The sequence below is a fragment of the Sebastes umbrosus genome, chromosome 11 (assembly GCF_015220745.1).
Source record: "Sebastes umbrosus isolate fSebUmb1 chromosome 11, fSebUmb1.pri, whole genome shotgun sequence".
Lineage (NCBI taxonomy): Eukaryota > Metazoa > Chordata > Actinopteri > Perciformes > Sebastidae > Sebastes > Sebastes umbrosus.
The window spans coordinates 11419922-11436210 of NC_051279.1; the positions used below are offsets into that span (position 1 = coordinate 11419922).

The 16289-nt window shown below is 38.7% G+C and overlaps 1 protein-coding gene and 1 long non-coding RNA gene across 3 annotated transcripts; one reads left to right on the forward strand and one right to left on the reverse strand.

Moving 5' to 3' along the window:
* The first annotated feature begins 2783 nt into the window (after window positions 1-2783).
* Window positions 2784-15413, forward strand: si:ch1073-284b18.2 (protein lin-28 homolog A). Of its 2 annotated transcripts, none has more exons than XM_037784978.1 (4): window positions 2784-3719; window positions 4145-4317; window positions 8223-8407; window positions 11141-15413. In XM_037784978.1, exons 1-4 carry the CDS (start codon window positions 3689-3691, stop codon window positions 11361-11363), a joined length of 612 nt encoding a protein of 203 aa, XP_037640906.1. In that variant the 5' UTR covers window positions 2784-3688; the 3' UTR covers window positions 11364-15413. The 2 variants fall into 2 exon arrangements, with proteins under 2 accessions (XP_037640906.1, XP_037640905.1); XM_037784977.1 differs by having other exon boundaries at window positions 2785-4032.
* LOC119497117 lies at window positions 3926-8348 on the reverse strand. The gene is made up of 2 exons (XR_005208873.1): window positions 8214-8348; window positions 3926-4342 (listed from the first exon to the last, which is right to left on the reverse strand). It is a non-coding gene; the product is annotated as an uncharacterized LOC119497117 (long non-coding RNA).
* Window positions 15414-16289: the final 876 nt, after the last annotated feature.

Genomic DNA, 16289 nt, shown 5'->3' on the forward strand with positions numbered 1-16289 from the left:
CATTTTAAGGAAGTAGTAAAATATGGAGATGCTCTACGTTTACAGATAAAAAAACATGCCATAATAAACTAGATTAGGAATATTATCATATAATTTTGCAGATTAAAAAGTACCACAGAAAAACCTCTCGTCATTTTACATTTCAACATCCCATAATATAATATAATTTTCCAATCCAATTTAAAAAAAAAAAAAATGATGTGTAAATTTAACAAGGAAAAACAAATGAATACCTCATATATTCATTATATTCATTATATTTCGTTAAATTCATTGAAATCTATTTGGTGTGTTATTCGGATTTATAGCAAAACAACATTTCCTCCTTGTTTTATCTTGCAGGTGTGGAGTTGTTTCAGTAAATCTTTACATAATAATATAATATAGCTCCTCTCTGACCAAGAAGCCTGTTTATAAGCATATTTAGTTCCTTGAAAACACCAATTTACCATCTTAACGCATTGGTATATGGTGCACAGCTTTCTCTGATTTGTGTTTCTCTGATCATTTATATACATTGGGATATTTAATGCTGTAGATTATGTAATGTTTAGGTTGCAGGTCCACAAGGGGTCGTTGTGGTAGTTGTGATGAAATCGACAGGTCACCTCTGAAACATCCTTCAGGCATGTATTATATATTATATATATATTATATATAATATATATATTTATACACACACACACACAGAGGTGGAGATGAGCTTCCATTCATCAAACAATATTGAATAGTTAATGTTCAGGTTAATCTCCAAATAAATAAATAAAATGAATTAAATTGTATCCTCCCTCATACAGGTTGACAATTAAGCTTTTAATTCTAACATACTTAAAATAAAAATGTAAAATAAATGTTCCTTCTGATGTTTGTTGGTATAATCAGAACGAATTAATTTTTCAAAAAAATACTTTTATTCTTTCTATATTTCTTTTAGCTTTTTCTTTTATTGTAGTTCTTTAATGTGAGTTATTATTTCGTTTTGATTCATCATTTAAAAACAATTAATTTCGTTATATTTTGTTTGTTTGCACTCTTGGACTTAGCTTTGTTAAAACTAAAAAGATCACTTTCCTCTTGTCTTTGATTCATCCATCACTCCACGAGGACACGAGTCAACATCTTAACATGATGTGATCAATCACTATTATTGATCCATGAATTCGTTTGACCAGCTTGGCTTGTTTACGTGCTGCCACTTTGCATTGTGGGCTTTTTTTTAAAAAAAATCTACTCTGCATCCTTTTTTGTTTAATTCAAATCCGCTTTCGTTTCCTTCTTTATTTTAACCTCTCCTCCTCTGTGTTTCAGTCAGTTTAGCTGCTTCACCTCTGCTGCATCATGGGAAGAAAACACTTCCCCCCTCCACGTTTTCCATCTGGATTAACATTACAAACCTTTCTGTGGCATGTTGGGACAGCAGCTCACCAACTCACTGATCTCAACCAAACCAATGCACGACGAGAGACTAAATACTAAAGAAATACAGTAAACGAAATCATGTTTTATGAAAATATACACTTGATTCTTAATTAAAAAAACTGGATGTTTTAAAAACAAGCTTCCTACTTCCTGCTCCACCTTGTGCATGTAGCCTGTGCATGCATTTAGATCACATTTTAAAGGAGGTATTTTTATTATATTTTTATTTAACCTTTATTTAACCAGGTAGTACTCATTGAGATTAAGAATCTCTTTTGCAAGAGAGACTTGGCCAAGACAGCAGCATTTAAACATACATTAAAGTTTCAGACACCACAACATAAAACAAATGCAAAATAAATAAAAAAACAAAATGATATTTAATTCTGCCTATTTTAGTGTTATATAAAACCCCCTTTTTGGATATAGGGTAGTGATTATTTGAGAAATATTTGAAATAGATGCAGGTTTGATACAGAAATATAACTAGTCCTGAAGAAAAACACCTCTATTAAACCAAAACTGGATGTTTTAAAAACACACTTCCTACTCCACCTTGTGCATATAGCCTATTGCATGCATCACATTTTAAAGGAGGTAAAACAAAATGTTATTTAATTCTGCCTATTTTAGTGTCATATAAAACTCCTTTTCTTTTTTTCTAATATGTTTATTGGGTTTTCTTATTTTCACAAACACAATAATAAGAATAAGAATAAAAAAACAAAAAAACAACAACAAACAAACAAACAAACAAACACTGGTACAGCTCAGATCAAAAACTCAAAAAAAAACTTTTTGGATATAGGGTAGTCGTTATTTGAGAAATATTTAAAATAAAAGCAGGTTTCACAGGTTGTATACAGAAATATAGCTAGTCCTGAAAATTAAATACTACAATTGGACATATTTGTGAAAATAAAAAAATACTGTAAATGATTTAAGTCACTGAACTTAACCCTAGAAATAAGAATATCATAGTGATTTTTTTGTAAGAGGTGATTGGTCACTTCCCGGTCACACAATATGCAATCTATCCCAGTAAACAAAATCATGTTTTATGAAAATATACACTTGATTCTTAATAATACAAAAAAACACCTCTATTAAACCAAAACTGGATGTTTTAAAAACAGACTTCCTACTTCACCTAGCCTATGCATGCATTTAGATCCCATTTTAAAGGAGGTAAAACAAAATGTTATTTAATTCTGACTATTTTAGAGTCATATAGATTCAAGATTCAAGATTCAAGATGTTTATTGTCACGCTGGTTATACAAGTACAATTATGTGAAATACTTTTTGCTGGGAAGCTCCATTAAAAATAATAAGTTATATTACAATTATAAAAGGAAATACTTTGTACAAGGTATATTAAGAACATATACATATCAGGAAGTATGAATGTACATATAGAAGAAATACTATAAAACCCCTTTTTGGATACAGGGTAGTGGTTATTTGAGAAATATTTGAATAAAAGCAGGAATATACCTAGTCCTGAAAATTAAATACTACAAATGGACATATTTGTAAAAAAAAATAAATAAAAAAAATACTGTGATTGTAAAATGATTTAAGTCACTGAACTTACCCTAAAAATAAGAATATCATGGTGATTTTTTTCCTAAGAGATGATTGGTCACTTCCCACATTTGGGCCCTTCTATCTACACAATATGCAATCTATATCCTTGGGGACTATAATTGTGAATCACGTGGACGTGACCGAGAGTGTGTGTGGTGTGGGGGGTTTGTTGGATGAGAAATGGTCATTTTGTATTGACCAACAGAGCTGACCACTGCAGGACAGACACAGAGAGAGAGAGAGGGAGAGAGAGAGAGGAAAGAAAAGGAAAGAAAGACACTACTGGGAGTAAACTGGCCCACAAACATGGCAGAAGGTATGTTGGGAGCTTTTTTTTTGTGGGGGGGAGTTATCTTCTTCTTCTCTTCTTTGCATTGTTTTAAAGGTTTTTATTCTAAGGGGGGTTTCAGTAAAGATCCAGCCTGGTGACCCCCCACCCCCCATCCCTCCACCTCCAGCCCTCATTGTTTAGTGGGAATAAGGTTGCCAGCCCCCTTTTGTTTACCTCCCTCTCCCGCTTTCCCTCTCCATGAGCAGTTTCTGCCTTTCACCGCATTTTGCATGAAAGTGGCAATCTGGGAGGATTACCCAGTTTGAGGGCTAAAAAAAACAAAAAAACAAAAAGGATATACCGTATAGCTTTGGGTGCTTATTTTGACTCATAAGGCAGAACTGAAGACATGGGTTCCGTTTCTCACCAAGAATTCCCAGGTTGAGTAACAAAAAAATAATTGTGTATGAGTTGATTAAGTTTGCTGCTGATGCGACTGTTTCTCTGATGATTGCTGTGTGGAGCATTTAAAGGCATTGTTCACACACACACACGTGATGATCAATGCATTAAATGCTCCTGCAAACACTTATTTTGCACTAAACTCGTGGTTTATTCTTTGAGAAAAAAAAAAGGTCGTGTGTTGCTCAGGTGCTTTTTTAATGAAATAATCGAAATTAAGCCAAAATGACTCATTTTCATCGATTCATATTGATTGATTGATGATGCAGGAAAGCGACAGAAAGGAGAAAAGTTTGATTTTTTTGCATACTTTTCAAACAGCATTTACAACAGTAGCCCACATAAACTTATTTATTTATTTTTTATCTTTTTTTTCTAATTATGCACTTTTTTTGTGTTGCAGGAGTGTGTAAGACCGAGGAGGATGAGGGACCGAGCACCGAGGAGGATTGCCAGTCTTTCCTCGGAGTCGGTGTGTGTAAATGGTTCAACGTCCGCATGGGCTTCGGGTTCCTGTCCATGACCGACCGGGAGGGAGTGCCACTGGACGAACCGGTTGATGTGTTTGTCCATCAGGTAGGATGACTAATGCTGTTACTATCTGGAAGTGCATAGGACAGAAACAAGCACTACATCTCAAAAACACTGCAAACAAAAATTTCTAAGGCTGGAAATCTACTTTTTCCTAAATTAAGTGATTTGTTTTGCCTGCATAAGTGAGATCATCCCACCTGTTTCCAATACAGTTCATTTTTTGTCTTTGAAACTAGTCATTAGTTTTGAAATAAAAACCATACCCGAATAAAACCCCTGTTATAAAGTGTATTGAAAACATCAAAATTAACACTCCCCTAGTAGCAGGAGTTTTGATATGTTTGATTAAAGTTAAAATAACATGTTTTACTTGGCTAGATTGGTGGTTCTTATTTTTTTTGCAGTGTGGTTGGTAGTGTGGTAGTGGGTGTTTCTCCCTCAGGGGAACACGTGTTGCAGCCAGGGGAGAGCTGCTGGCCTCCCTCGTGGGTTTTTTTTTTTTTTTTTTTTTTTTTTTTAACAAAAGAGGGACACTGATGTAATGTGATGGAGAAGAAATAAAAAGTGTGGTTACACTTAAATAGGCTGCCATCAATGCTTATAGGGTGAGTATAGATCCCAGTGAAGTGCTGTGTGAGCTGCATGGAAACAGGATTCTTTTTAAAGAAGGAGGAGGAAACGTGTAATTGATCCTCTTCAGTCGATATTTGTTCACTTTGTTTGGGCATATGATGAGTGGATGTCACATTTTTTGCTATTTATTATTGCATCTGTTGAAGTGGAAGCTTAAAAAAATAATGATTCATAAATGCTTCGACCTTTGATCACTTCTTTTAAAGATTAAAATATGCTTTTAATGCATAAAACATGCCAGGTGATAATCATGATTTTGCCTTTTGTGCTCCTTTTTTCCCCACTAGGCTTAATACAACATAATCACTTTACATATATTTATGCATGACTGCCTTGACTGTAATAGCTATGAACTGTAGTTATAGTTTTACAGTTGGTGCTGTTCTGGTCAAACAAGAAGTTTTTCATTCTTCACTTGAGGTTTTTATTGTTTCTTACTCAGTCTGAAGAGATAAAACTTAATTTTAGGTTTAACCAAAACCTTCATTCACCTTCTTACATATAGCCTACAACACTGGTGAAGTGGGAGGTAGAGAAGTGGGGGGTGCGTTTCCCTCCTACTTCTCATGTGAGTGAGTGCCTCCATTGCTGTCTGATAAGATAAAGGCTTAGCATGTGAATGAGAGGAGTCCCCATAGCTGCTCATTCACCTCAAGGTTCCTGTCATAAAGTGATTAAAGGCTCTTTGCTGTCTGCTCAACCCCCTCTCTGTGTGTGTGTGTGTGGCATTGTGTGAGCTTTAAAGAGGAAAGGAGATCTCAGGGGTTTTTGTTTTAGGTACATTTCCTTGTCCATACCATGCCACAACTCTCCAAGGCCTCATGTTGTGGATTGGTCTATCATTTGCATTTTATTCTCATAAGCTTGCATGTTCCTCGCTTGGTTGAAGCCAGTTTTCTGGCTCTTGCAGTTTTTTTTTTTAGTTGTCTGCTTTCTGCTCATGATGATGCATATAGAGAGATTTCATTGTCCTGTGCAGCCGTTGTAACTGAAATATTGTTTGACTATACACAGGAAGTTGCTGCCTGATTAATCATAATGCGAACCCAAAACACAAGTTCAACCGGGGATAGAAACTTACAGTTTGGTGCTCCAGTAATTACAGAGATTTACAAGGAAATATAGATGAAGGGGTGGTTTTACTAGAAGTATAGAGTATCTTGTATCTCTGTCATGAAAACCAGTTGATTACTGCTCCAGATACTTTAAAGGAAGCTCAAATTGAGAGAGAAAAGTTTTAATGCTCACTGCTTTACTGAAGCAATAACCTCACACGTGCTCTCAATTTATCCGCAAGAAATGCGTAACCAATGACTTACTTCCCTCTCTGTCACTAGAAAAGGTAGAGACACGCGTGTCCATGATGGATGTAGAGGGGTTATGGCAACGTAAAGGGCCTCAGTCCTAAAATTAGTGGCCGCGTGTCAAGGAAAATTAACTCCCGGGGTCCACTGGCCTTTGTGCAGGTGGACAATAGAGCCATGCATCCGAATGAAGCACCCCTCGGCCGTGGCCGAGCCCCTCTTTGTCTCAGCAGCAGTCCTGCTATTGTCCCTCGCTGCTCTGATGTCTTTCTCTGCCTCGCTCGGCTTTCAGACCCATTCTGGACAGAGTTTACAGTACTGATAACGCCTCAACATCACATCCTTGAAGTTAAAGCCCCCACCCTGATGTGTACCTGTATGTGTGGATAACCTGATGTGGGCATGTGGCTGCTGAGGGTCCGTTATGGGGGGTGGGGAAGGTCACACATGGGAGAGGAAGTGGGTTAACGGTCACCAGGGCAGAGAGGCCTGATGGGATTGGGGCTCTGCGGACGTCCACGTTACCACTCAAATGTCACGGCTCACCAATTGTGTTGCTCGGGGACTCTGCAGCAGATGCTCAACCGTAGAGGCGTCAGGATTAGAGAAGAAGCTTTTGTTTGTTTTTGTTGTTTTCATCGCGTAGGGCGTTGCTAGAACTATTACTCGTATCCTTTAATTGATGAACCGTCCTGTTGGATTTAGTTTAAAACAAACCACAGACTGCTTTGAGAAGCTCGGTTTGATCCCCGGTGGTTTTGGCAAACGCAGACCGTCATTCATAATGTGACTTTACTCCAAAAATGACATAAAGAAAATGGGATTAATGTCTATCAAAACAAACCTGCTACATCATGGATCTTTCTTCTTATGTCAACAGTCTGTTATAGTTTTGACAAGTTAATCTCACTAGGGAATTTTAGAGAGGGGTTTCCCATGTTGTGTTAGCCCAATCTCTGGGTTTTACCCCCCAAACCGCTCCACACCTTTTCTTCCCTTCCTTTCATCGCTCTTCTCTTTTCTTTGGAATCGGAAATGTTTCTGGCAAGACGAGTAGAAAAACTTCCTTAAAGGTCACTTCAGGTGAACATTGTTTTGGTGAATTTATAGCTAAGCAGGAGGTTAAGTTAGTATTTACTCTCAGCATAATCATTTCCATTGTTGATTAATTAAGCTTAACACACCTCTCCAATGTTCATCAGACATGCTACAAAATTAAACCACCATGTTTCTTTCACAAAAAAAGATGTCACGCATTCGAGCACTGATATCAAAGGCAGATATCAATCATTTGTGCTTTCCCTCAACTTTTATCTTCCACGTCTTTCTGCCAAACAACTATCCAAGGAATGTCACCCTGACCCCCATCCTCCCAGAGAAGCCACGCTGCCTTCTCACCCCACCCCCAACCACCGTAGCGCTAACCCCTGCATCCTGCGGTTTAGGGTTAGTGGTGGTCAGTGTGTTAGTGGAGCTTTGTGATGTGGGTGGGGGCAGCAGTGTGGAATGCTGTTCCTCCGGAGGGGGGGATGGGTTGAAGGTTATCCTCGTCAGGTTTACCACTCAAACACAGCAAAAAGAGACAAAGACAACTGTGCCTTTTCTTAAGCAGGGTTGTGTGTTGACAAATTGATGAGTAAAGTGGGAACAGCAAGCTTTGTAGTGCTTGTTTGTTTATCAGGTGAGACATAATGATCACCTTAAAATACCTGATAAGTCCTATCGGGCTCTGATGGTATCACACAGCGAGGAATGGGTGGGGGTTGTACTCAAGGGTCAAAGTATCCACAGGCTCAATGTGGAGCTGATTTGGTCTCTGGTCGTGTAATAAAGCAGGTTATGAAAAATCTATTGATTGCTATATATAAATATATATCCCACTAAGAACTTTGACTCTTCCTCATCTATTAGGGCTTGACAAACATCATAAGTCACCATAAAAACTGGAGTTCCACAAACACCAGACAATAATTTTGATACTGAATCCTCTTCCCGTGTTACCTTTTTCAGAGCAAGTTGCACATGGAGGGCTTCCGCAGCCTGAAGGAAGGCGAGGCGGTCGAGTTTGCCTTCAAGAAGTCATCAAAGGGCCTGGAGTCGCAGAGAGTTACCGGGCCATGCGGCTGCCACTGCGTGGGCAGCGAAAGGAGACCCAAAGGAAAGAAGGTCCAGAAGAGACGCTCAAAGGGAGATAGGTAAGCAGGGAAAATCTGGGAAAAGAGCAGAAAGACATTTAATGAATGCTAGAAGGGCAGTTTTTTTTTTTTAAATCTGTAAAGAACCACTTTTATCTAAAACTAAAATGGTTTTCATTGGACGGAGGGACCTTTTAGAGGCTTTATTTCTCAGGAGTCCACAAACAGTTATTGTTGTGTCCAGTTTGGATCAGATATACAATGGTGTTTTAGTTTCTACCCCATTCTCCTTCCTCTTCCTCGACCCCAACCCCCCACCTCCAGCCCTAGCAAGGGTCACTCCAGCAGGCTTGACGTGTGACCTGGATCAATAACTGTTTAAATCTGCTGGCCCCGAGTGAATTCACACCCATTGACTCTCTCTCTTTCTCTCTCTCTCTCTCTCTAAAACCTTCCTAAACCACCAATGTGATTTGGAACGACAAAACCAATCTCATAACCACAAAAATCATAATTTGAGTTTGTTGGTTATAGAATGATACATTTTACCAACTCTATGTGATGGTCATTCCTTATTACTGCAAAAGAAGTAATTTTTATAATTTTCGTTTGATCTGAACCTTTACAGGATCTGTGAAAAAGTAGAGTTCAGGTCCCGTGAAAGTTACAAAAAAGCCCCAAAAACGTAATGATTAAACTACAGATCTATCTTTACATTTCTTCTGAAGATTTTCATGCAACGGCAACAGTGTCCCTCCAAGTGAAAGAAAGGAGAGCCATGGGGGCCTCGATTTTTCATTCTTTGAATATCAATATAGCGCAGGGTTAGAGGTGTATCAACTTCACCCCCCTGTCAGTTGTGATTAGAGCCAGAGAGTAGTCAGTGTGAGAACAGAGATCATTACCGCCTCAAAGAGTCCTGGGAGGCCCGCTGTGGCTCAATAACTCTCCCTAGACCACACTGATCCATGGATAAGATATCGTTCCCCTCTAGCGTATTTCATTATGCAGCTGGATGGTGTTTCATTGGTTCATATATGATTGATTGATCATAACCAATAGTCAGATATCACTGGGACGGGAGTGAGGAGTATACGTTCCAGTTCTTAGCTCGTGTTTTGCCACCAGCTGTTTTTTCCGTCTTCCTTTTTATAGACCACCTTTGTGAGTGTGTGTATATGTATGACTGAGGGTGGGGAAAAAAAGCTCCTGTCCATTTAATTGATAACAGATGTAAGAGCCCGGGCAAGGGGGTGAAAGGTCACCGTTGTCATGGCAACAGTGTATGAGTAAATGCAAGAGGGCTGGGATGGGATTGGGGGTTAGAGAACTGAGGAGAGGGCGGGGAGGGCAAGGTTCAGAGGTCATTACTGCAGCTTTTTTAGACAAAGGGACCACTTCCCCTTCCCTCCACTTTCCTCCTGATGGATGCTGATGTAGGAAGATCCTGCAACGTGGCGGTATAGACCTTGACACCACCCCAAACGGCCAAAACTGACCCCTTGGCAGGCGTGCTGTTCAAACGTCATCTGCCGTTACAATGGTGGCAGGGGGTCCGCGGTGCCACAGAGCGACCGCCCCACGCCCACCACCCATCTGTCTCCCGCCCCTGCACGCGTGGCCATTCTATAGATTATGTTGGAACAGAGGTGGCCGATGGCGCCCGCGATGGCTCCCGCTGACCCCTCATGGTGTTCATTTCTAAAGTTCAATGCCGATGAAACGGGTGTCTTACTTTGATACAATGGAGTCCAACGGGAAGCTTTTGGCAGTGACAAACTGACAAATAGGACAAGCTGTTCACGATACCTTTAGATAATGAGTCATGGTAACCACACCAGGTCTATGGAAAAATAGTACTCCACTTCAATAGTACAACCTTCCAGAAACTTGCCCAAAGGTTGGTTGTATTTTTTTGACCATCTAAGCAACTATGGCATGTTTTTAGATGTGTTACCTCGTGTGCTCCTCCACAGAGCAATGTGGTGTGACCTGGAATGCCCTTTTTAAGATTTATGACCAAACTCAAGTCATTCCAGGTGAAGTGTTGCCATCTAGTGGAAAAAAGGTGCAACTTAAAGTCTCCCTCCACTCAAAAAATGTGCTTCATACAGATGTTTTACCGTCACTGTGCAGAGTTTCACACTAGAAGCCCATTTACACATCTGCTGAAGGAGATGTGGTTAATCTTTAATCTGAGATTTGTGACATCACAACTAGTTTGTTATATTTTCTCGATTAATCGATTAGTCGTTTGGTCTATAAAACGTCAGAAAATTGTGAAAAAGTTTCCCAAAGCACAAGATGACGTCCTCAAATGTCTCAAAAGCTTGTGTTAACCACAGACCATATTTCAGGCATCTAACTAACAACCTATTCAAAAAAAAACATTGACTTTCCAAGACGAGGGAACCGGGAGTGCTAAAATGCAAACTCATTTCCGAGTTTTAGGCAAGGCTTATTGAAAGAGGCTGGGACATGGGTCATGGGTAAGGGGTGCGCAGTGTAACTGGAGCTGCGGCCATACGTTGCAATTGGCTCAATTTCAGCGAGTGCAGATCAGATTGTACTACGCATGTGTTGTACCCCAAAGATATGACGCGTTGATGATGTGTGACATCTCCTTTTTTCGCCCTCCCTGGTTTTAGGACTCCTGCACCACTCTATTAAATGTTATAGACAACGTCATTGTTGTGTTCAGAGCTTTTTTGTTGCCCCAATGTGGCCAAACAATCATTTATTGCATGTTCAAGCGCACATTACATGTGACTAAAATGCTCTCTGCTCTCGTAGGTGCTACAACTGCGGAGGCCTGGACCACCACGCCAAAGAGTGCAAGTTACCACCCCAGCCCAAAAAGTGCCATTTCTGCCAGAGCATCGACCACATGGTTGCCAACTGCCCAATCAAAGCACAACAGTCCTCACCGGGCTCTCAGGGAAAACCGTCCCCCTCGAAAGGAGACGAGGAGGAGGAGCACAGCCCTTCGGCACCGCCTCCCGAGGCCTCTGATTAAGCGAGAAATTGGGCAACACTGACGCCGGGGGAAGCACAGAGGCCAATCAAACTGCTTTGATGGAGAGACGGGACACACGGATCCCCTTCCACCTGTCGAAGCTGCTTTTGGAACTACCTCAGGTTAAGAAAAATGCTGATGAAGAATGTTGCTGAATTTTATTTTTTTGTTTGTTTGTTTTCAGTTGGTGTAACACACACTCAGGAATACTGCTGTATTATTGCACTCAGGACGCTTTCTAAATGTTTGAATCACTGCTGTGGCTTGAGGGCTTTGAGATTGTAGTGAGCAATGCCATATAACGGATTATCTTGATGATGAGTTTATGTAGAATCTGTTTTCTTTTATGTGATACTGTGCCTCTGTGGTGGGCATTATACCTCTTCTGTTTTTGTGTAATACTCAGTTAGTGTGGAGTTACACTTTTGCTGCCTTACCATTTAGTCTCTGACTGTTACACCTCACTATCCGACAAGGCAGAGACGTGACAGTTGGTACCTCTGTAATGAATGTTAGTTTGCATATCGCATGGGGAATGGGAGGGGTTCGTGAAAACACATGGGACGGGTTTTAGGGTATAGCTCTAGGCAATGTATTGGCATCTGCCAATATTGCAATTGACCATCCAGTTTTCCTGGGGCCAAATGAATGTCAGACCAAAAGTGGTTTCCAGCTTTTGGTCAGAGTTATTGTTTATGTCATTTCCTTATTTTCATCCAGTGTTTTTGCTGGCTGTCTAAAGGTACACGGTCTACCTCTTTGGTGCATGTTTGGTCTGATACCAAAACTGTCACTCTAACCGCTGATGGTAAACCCAATATTCTCAGAATACGACTTTGGAGATTGTGATTTGAATTGGGATTAAATCAAATCCTTTTTGCACTACAGTATTTACACAGCATTGCCATTAGTTGTCATAGACCCCATTAAAGCTAGGGTTGGTAATGTTCTTTTTTGTTATACTAGTTGAAATTGTCATTACATCCTGACAGCAATCAATTAATCAAATGCTCTGACAAAAAAATATCTGGTATCTGTGGCTGTCGCAGGACTGTAATAAACCCGTCCAATCATTTTATTCGGCTGGAATGTAATGATTGCAGGCACTGTCATTGGAAAAGAAATCGCAACACTGGGCATGGTTTTTCGGTTGGATAGTTTTAAAACTAGTGTACGGTTTTTAGTTTCTCAACATTACCAACCCCTAGCTTTAACGAGTAATTTAACACTTTAACAAATCGCACCCCCTCCAATTCACACACGGGAGAGGTGTGGGGGGGAGGGTGTTTCAAAAGTTTGTCGACCACTACAGCTCCACGCTACATCACCTTGCATAATGCAAAATGCAACTGGATGTATTAGGACATCCTGGTATTTTTGGCATACTGCATTTGACATACTAAGTATTGGGACATACTCAATCTTCTCCATTGCACAGAAGGTGTAGTTACTCTCTTAAGTCTCAGGGATGGCAGCAAAACACCGTTTTTCAGCCTAGTGTTAAGTTACTCTTTAACCTTAATGGGAACTTCTACTACGTCTACTTTCCATCAACTGTATATTCTCATTTTATTGGCTGCTGTGTGAAATACTGCTGCTTTATTAATGACCTCAACTTGGATTTGATAGAATTCCAACTAATATGATACTAAACCCAATACACCATCACTTCTTATAAGATACTTGACCTGGACTGAGTTACTGAGGGTTCCAGCTAGCTCTCCTCTTGATACTTGAATAAAATGAGGCAGAACTAGACATGATGTTGCCAGTGGGAAGGCTGGTGCTTTTGTTTTATATCCAGTGTGATCCATTTCTAGGTAGTTATTTAAGACATTGCCTCCCTATGACCCTTAGTAGGGTAATAGTTCAGGAACACCAAACCTGCACAGAGGAGCATGTAGAACTAGCTAGCTATACAGCGTTTTACTCCCGTTTTACAGGAGACGCTGACACGACTTTTACACTCAATTAATATATATGTAAAATTATTCTAAAGCCTTTTAAATAAAATCATGCTACTTATTTATTTTCATCCAAGAGTGCTGCCGCTTCTCCCTCTGCTCCTGTTGAAGCCTCTCAGCAATGAATGTTCTAGTATCTAGTATCAAAACACTGCCAAATGTCATTCAAAACTATATACTGTATGACTTGAGAATATATTTGGGTAACACATTTTTAACATCAAGGTACTCGTATTACTTTGTGCATATGTGCTTGATAAATCACTGTCCTTAACAATAATCCAATGCAGTATATAATACAGTGTAAAAACAGTAATGTATTGCAACACTTGAGTAACTATACATACTGTACAGGTACATAGTATTATGAGGACTGACGTAAACTGTGAGTTTTTTACTTTCGTTGCCTTGTATGATTTTTCTTTTTATTCTTTATTTTTTGTGCACAATGAGCCTTTCAGAAGAGAGTCCCATTGTTATTCTTATCTTATCTATGCCAAAACCAATGCAATGTTACTCTGCACTAATCATGTGTAAGATGCATTAATTAAGTTTTATATTCAGTTTAATCTTTTTGAATATATGTTCCATATTTTATATTGTATTTTTGATTTTTTTTTGATTTTCATATACCACATAACAGTCCACTCCACTCTTAGGCTCATCTCAGGAATTGCCAATCTGAAATCTCAGGGAATACTTCAGATTGATTGGAAGGAGTCGAGGAGTGTTTATTCAAGACAAAGATGTGAATGAAGCATAGGACAAAGCTGCCAAACTAAAATGAGTTTGGGAATGTCTTGGTGCAACAATTTGTTTTTATTTTTAAGGGGGAAAAAAACTAAGATTATGACCCAAAAAGCAATGATTACAAATGATGTGAAATTGAGATTCATATGCTTTTGACTCTTATACTTTGTCAACTTTCCACCCAGTGTGATGATGTTCTTTATATTTTCCTATTTGACATAACTTGCCATGATATGACATGATATGATATGAAGAAAATGTTCCACTATTATTGTATTTTTTTTCCTCTATAATCGTTGTAGATGGGGATGTAGTAGAATATTGTTAAAGGGATTGGGGCTAGTAGTATATGATCTGGGGTTGTCTCATCTCAACACATGGCCGATACTTGGTGTTTCAGACTATCAATGCTTAAGACAAAAAGAATGTGTCAAGGATGACTTACTCAAATACTGTTTCATACGCTGCAGTTAGGTCGTGTTTATATACGTTTAATAGTAAAAAAAAAAAAAAAAATGACTGTTTTGATAACTTCACTCAGGATATGAAATGACAGAAAGATTGTTAAAGTGCTCTGATTAGATGGAATGGTTTACTTTTCTGTGTATTTTTATGTTGAATTTACCACTCATGACACGCCAGTATGTCCTCTAACTTGAACACTTTTCTTTCTCTCCACTTAAAAAGGGACACACATGGATGATTTTTGTTATCAATCTCTGTGATTATCATCTATCAGACTCTTAATCGGATTCCGACACCCACTATTTAGAAAAAGGTTGAATTAAAGTGTTGTTTTGTAATGTTTGCAATATTCTGCTGTACTTAGTGATGTTTTCAAAGTATCATTTGGAAACTAAAGTCCACGAAAGACATTATGATTGCAACAAAACCCGTTTGACCCCTAAGTGGTGTGTTATTGTGATTTGATTGTCGGGTGTTAGATGGGTCAGATATACCTTGAAAATCCAAGGACTTGTAAGACTTATGTGCTCAGGGCAACATTTGAAGCACACCAAAGCATTCTGTATCACAGTTTGCATTAAGTGTGCTTTTCATGGTACATCTTGTTTGTGACCATCAGCCACTAACTGTGTGGTGTTGCGTCTTATCAGATAAATGGCTAGAGCTACTTCCCAAAAAAATGTGCATTTATTACTGATGAATGTATCAATGTTTACTGCCATGAAACTACATTTATCTTGATCCATCTTATCTTGATTTAATGGGTAGTTTGTCAATGATGAGCAGCATGTAGGCTTTTCAAAGTATTACTGTGATTAAGTTTCTATATGTAAAGATCTGCTCCATTTCCTAGTAAATATGTCAATATTCATGTCTTTTGCCTGCTTTTTTCCTGCTCTTACAACAGATACACTAAACAACTAACACTAAAAATCTTACTGAAGTAAATGTGCATATGCATTAACAGCAAGGTGTACTGGAGTACTCATGAAGAATGGCTCCTTATAAAGGAGGATACACAATCCAAATGGATTTGTGCAATACTTGGCAACCCACATTTTTTCCCTTTTAATGGTTTGATTAATCTATAAAATCTTAAGTGTTTTTTTCATATATATTAATGAAGCTGTTCATTAGAACTTGTAAACATAAAGTAGGCCTTGTTACAAACCATCACCCAGCATTTTAATGGTGTGGCAGGTCAAAGTTGAACTAATTTTAACTATTTCCTATATAGTGTTGAGAAGTTTATTCTACAAGACATAATTTAAATTCTTAAATGGTTAAATAGCTATGGTTTGAAAGTAAACTATGAAGCTTAATAATAAAAGGTAACTATAACTTTCAAATAGGTATAGTGGTGTAATAAGTACAATATTGTAGTGCTGAAACTTTAATTGATTTATTAGATCAAGCAAATCCTGCTTTTCTCTTTCAACATATCAAGATATTAATTGTAAATTGTATATCTTTGGGTTTTGGACTGTTATTCTGACAAAAGGAGCCATATCGAGTTGGAATAGATAAGATAGATCGATAGATAGTAACTTTATTGATCCCGAGGGAAATTCAAGTTTCCAGCATTGCAGTTCCATAGTGCAAAACATGTTAGTAAAAAGGCAGTAAAAAAGCTAGTAGTGCAAAGTACAAAGTACAAAAAAATATACCTGATATAAAAATACAAGAGGATGAAGAAAACTTAAAACTGAATATAGAGCAGGGTAACAGCTGTGATACAGCAGAAGGG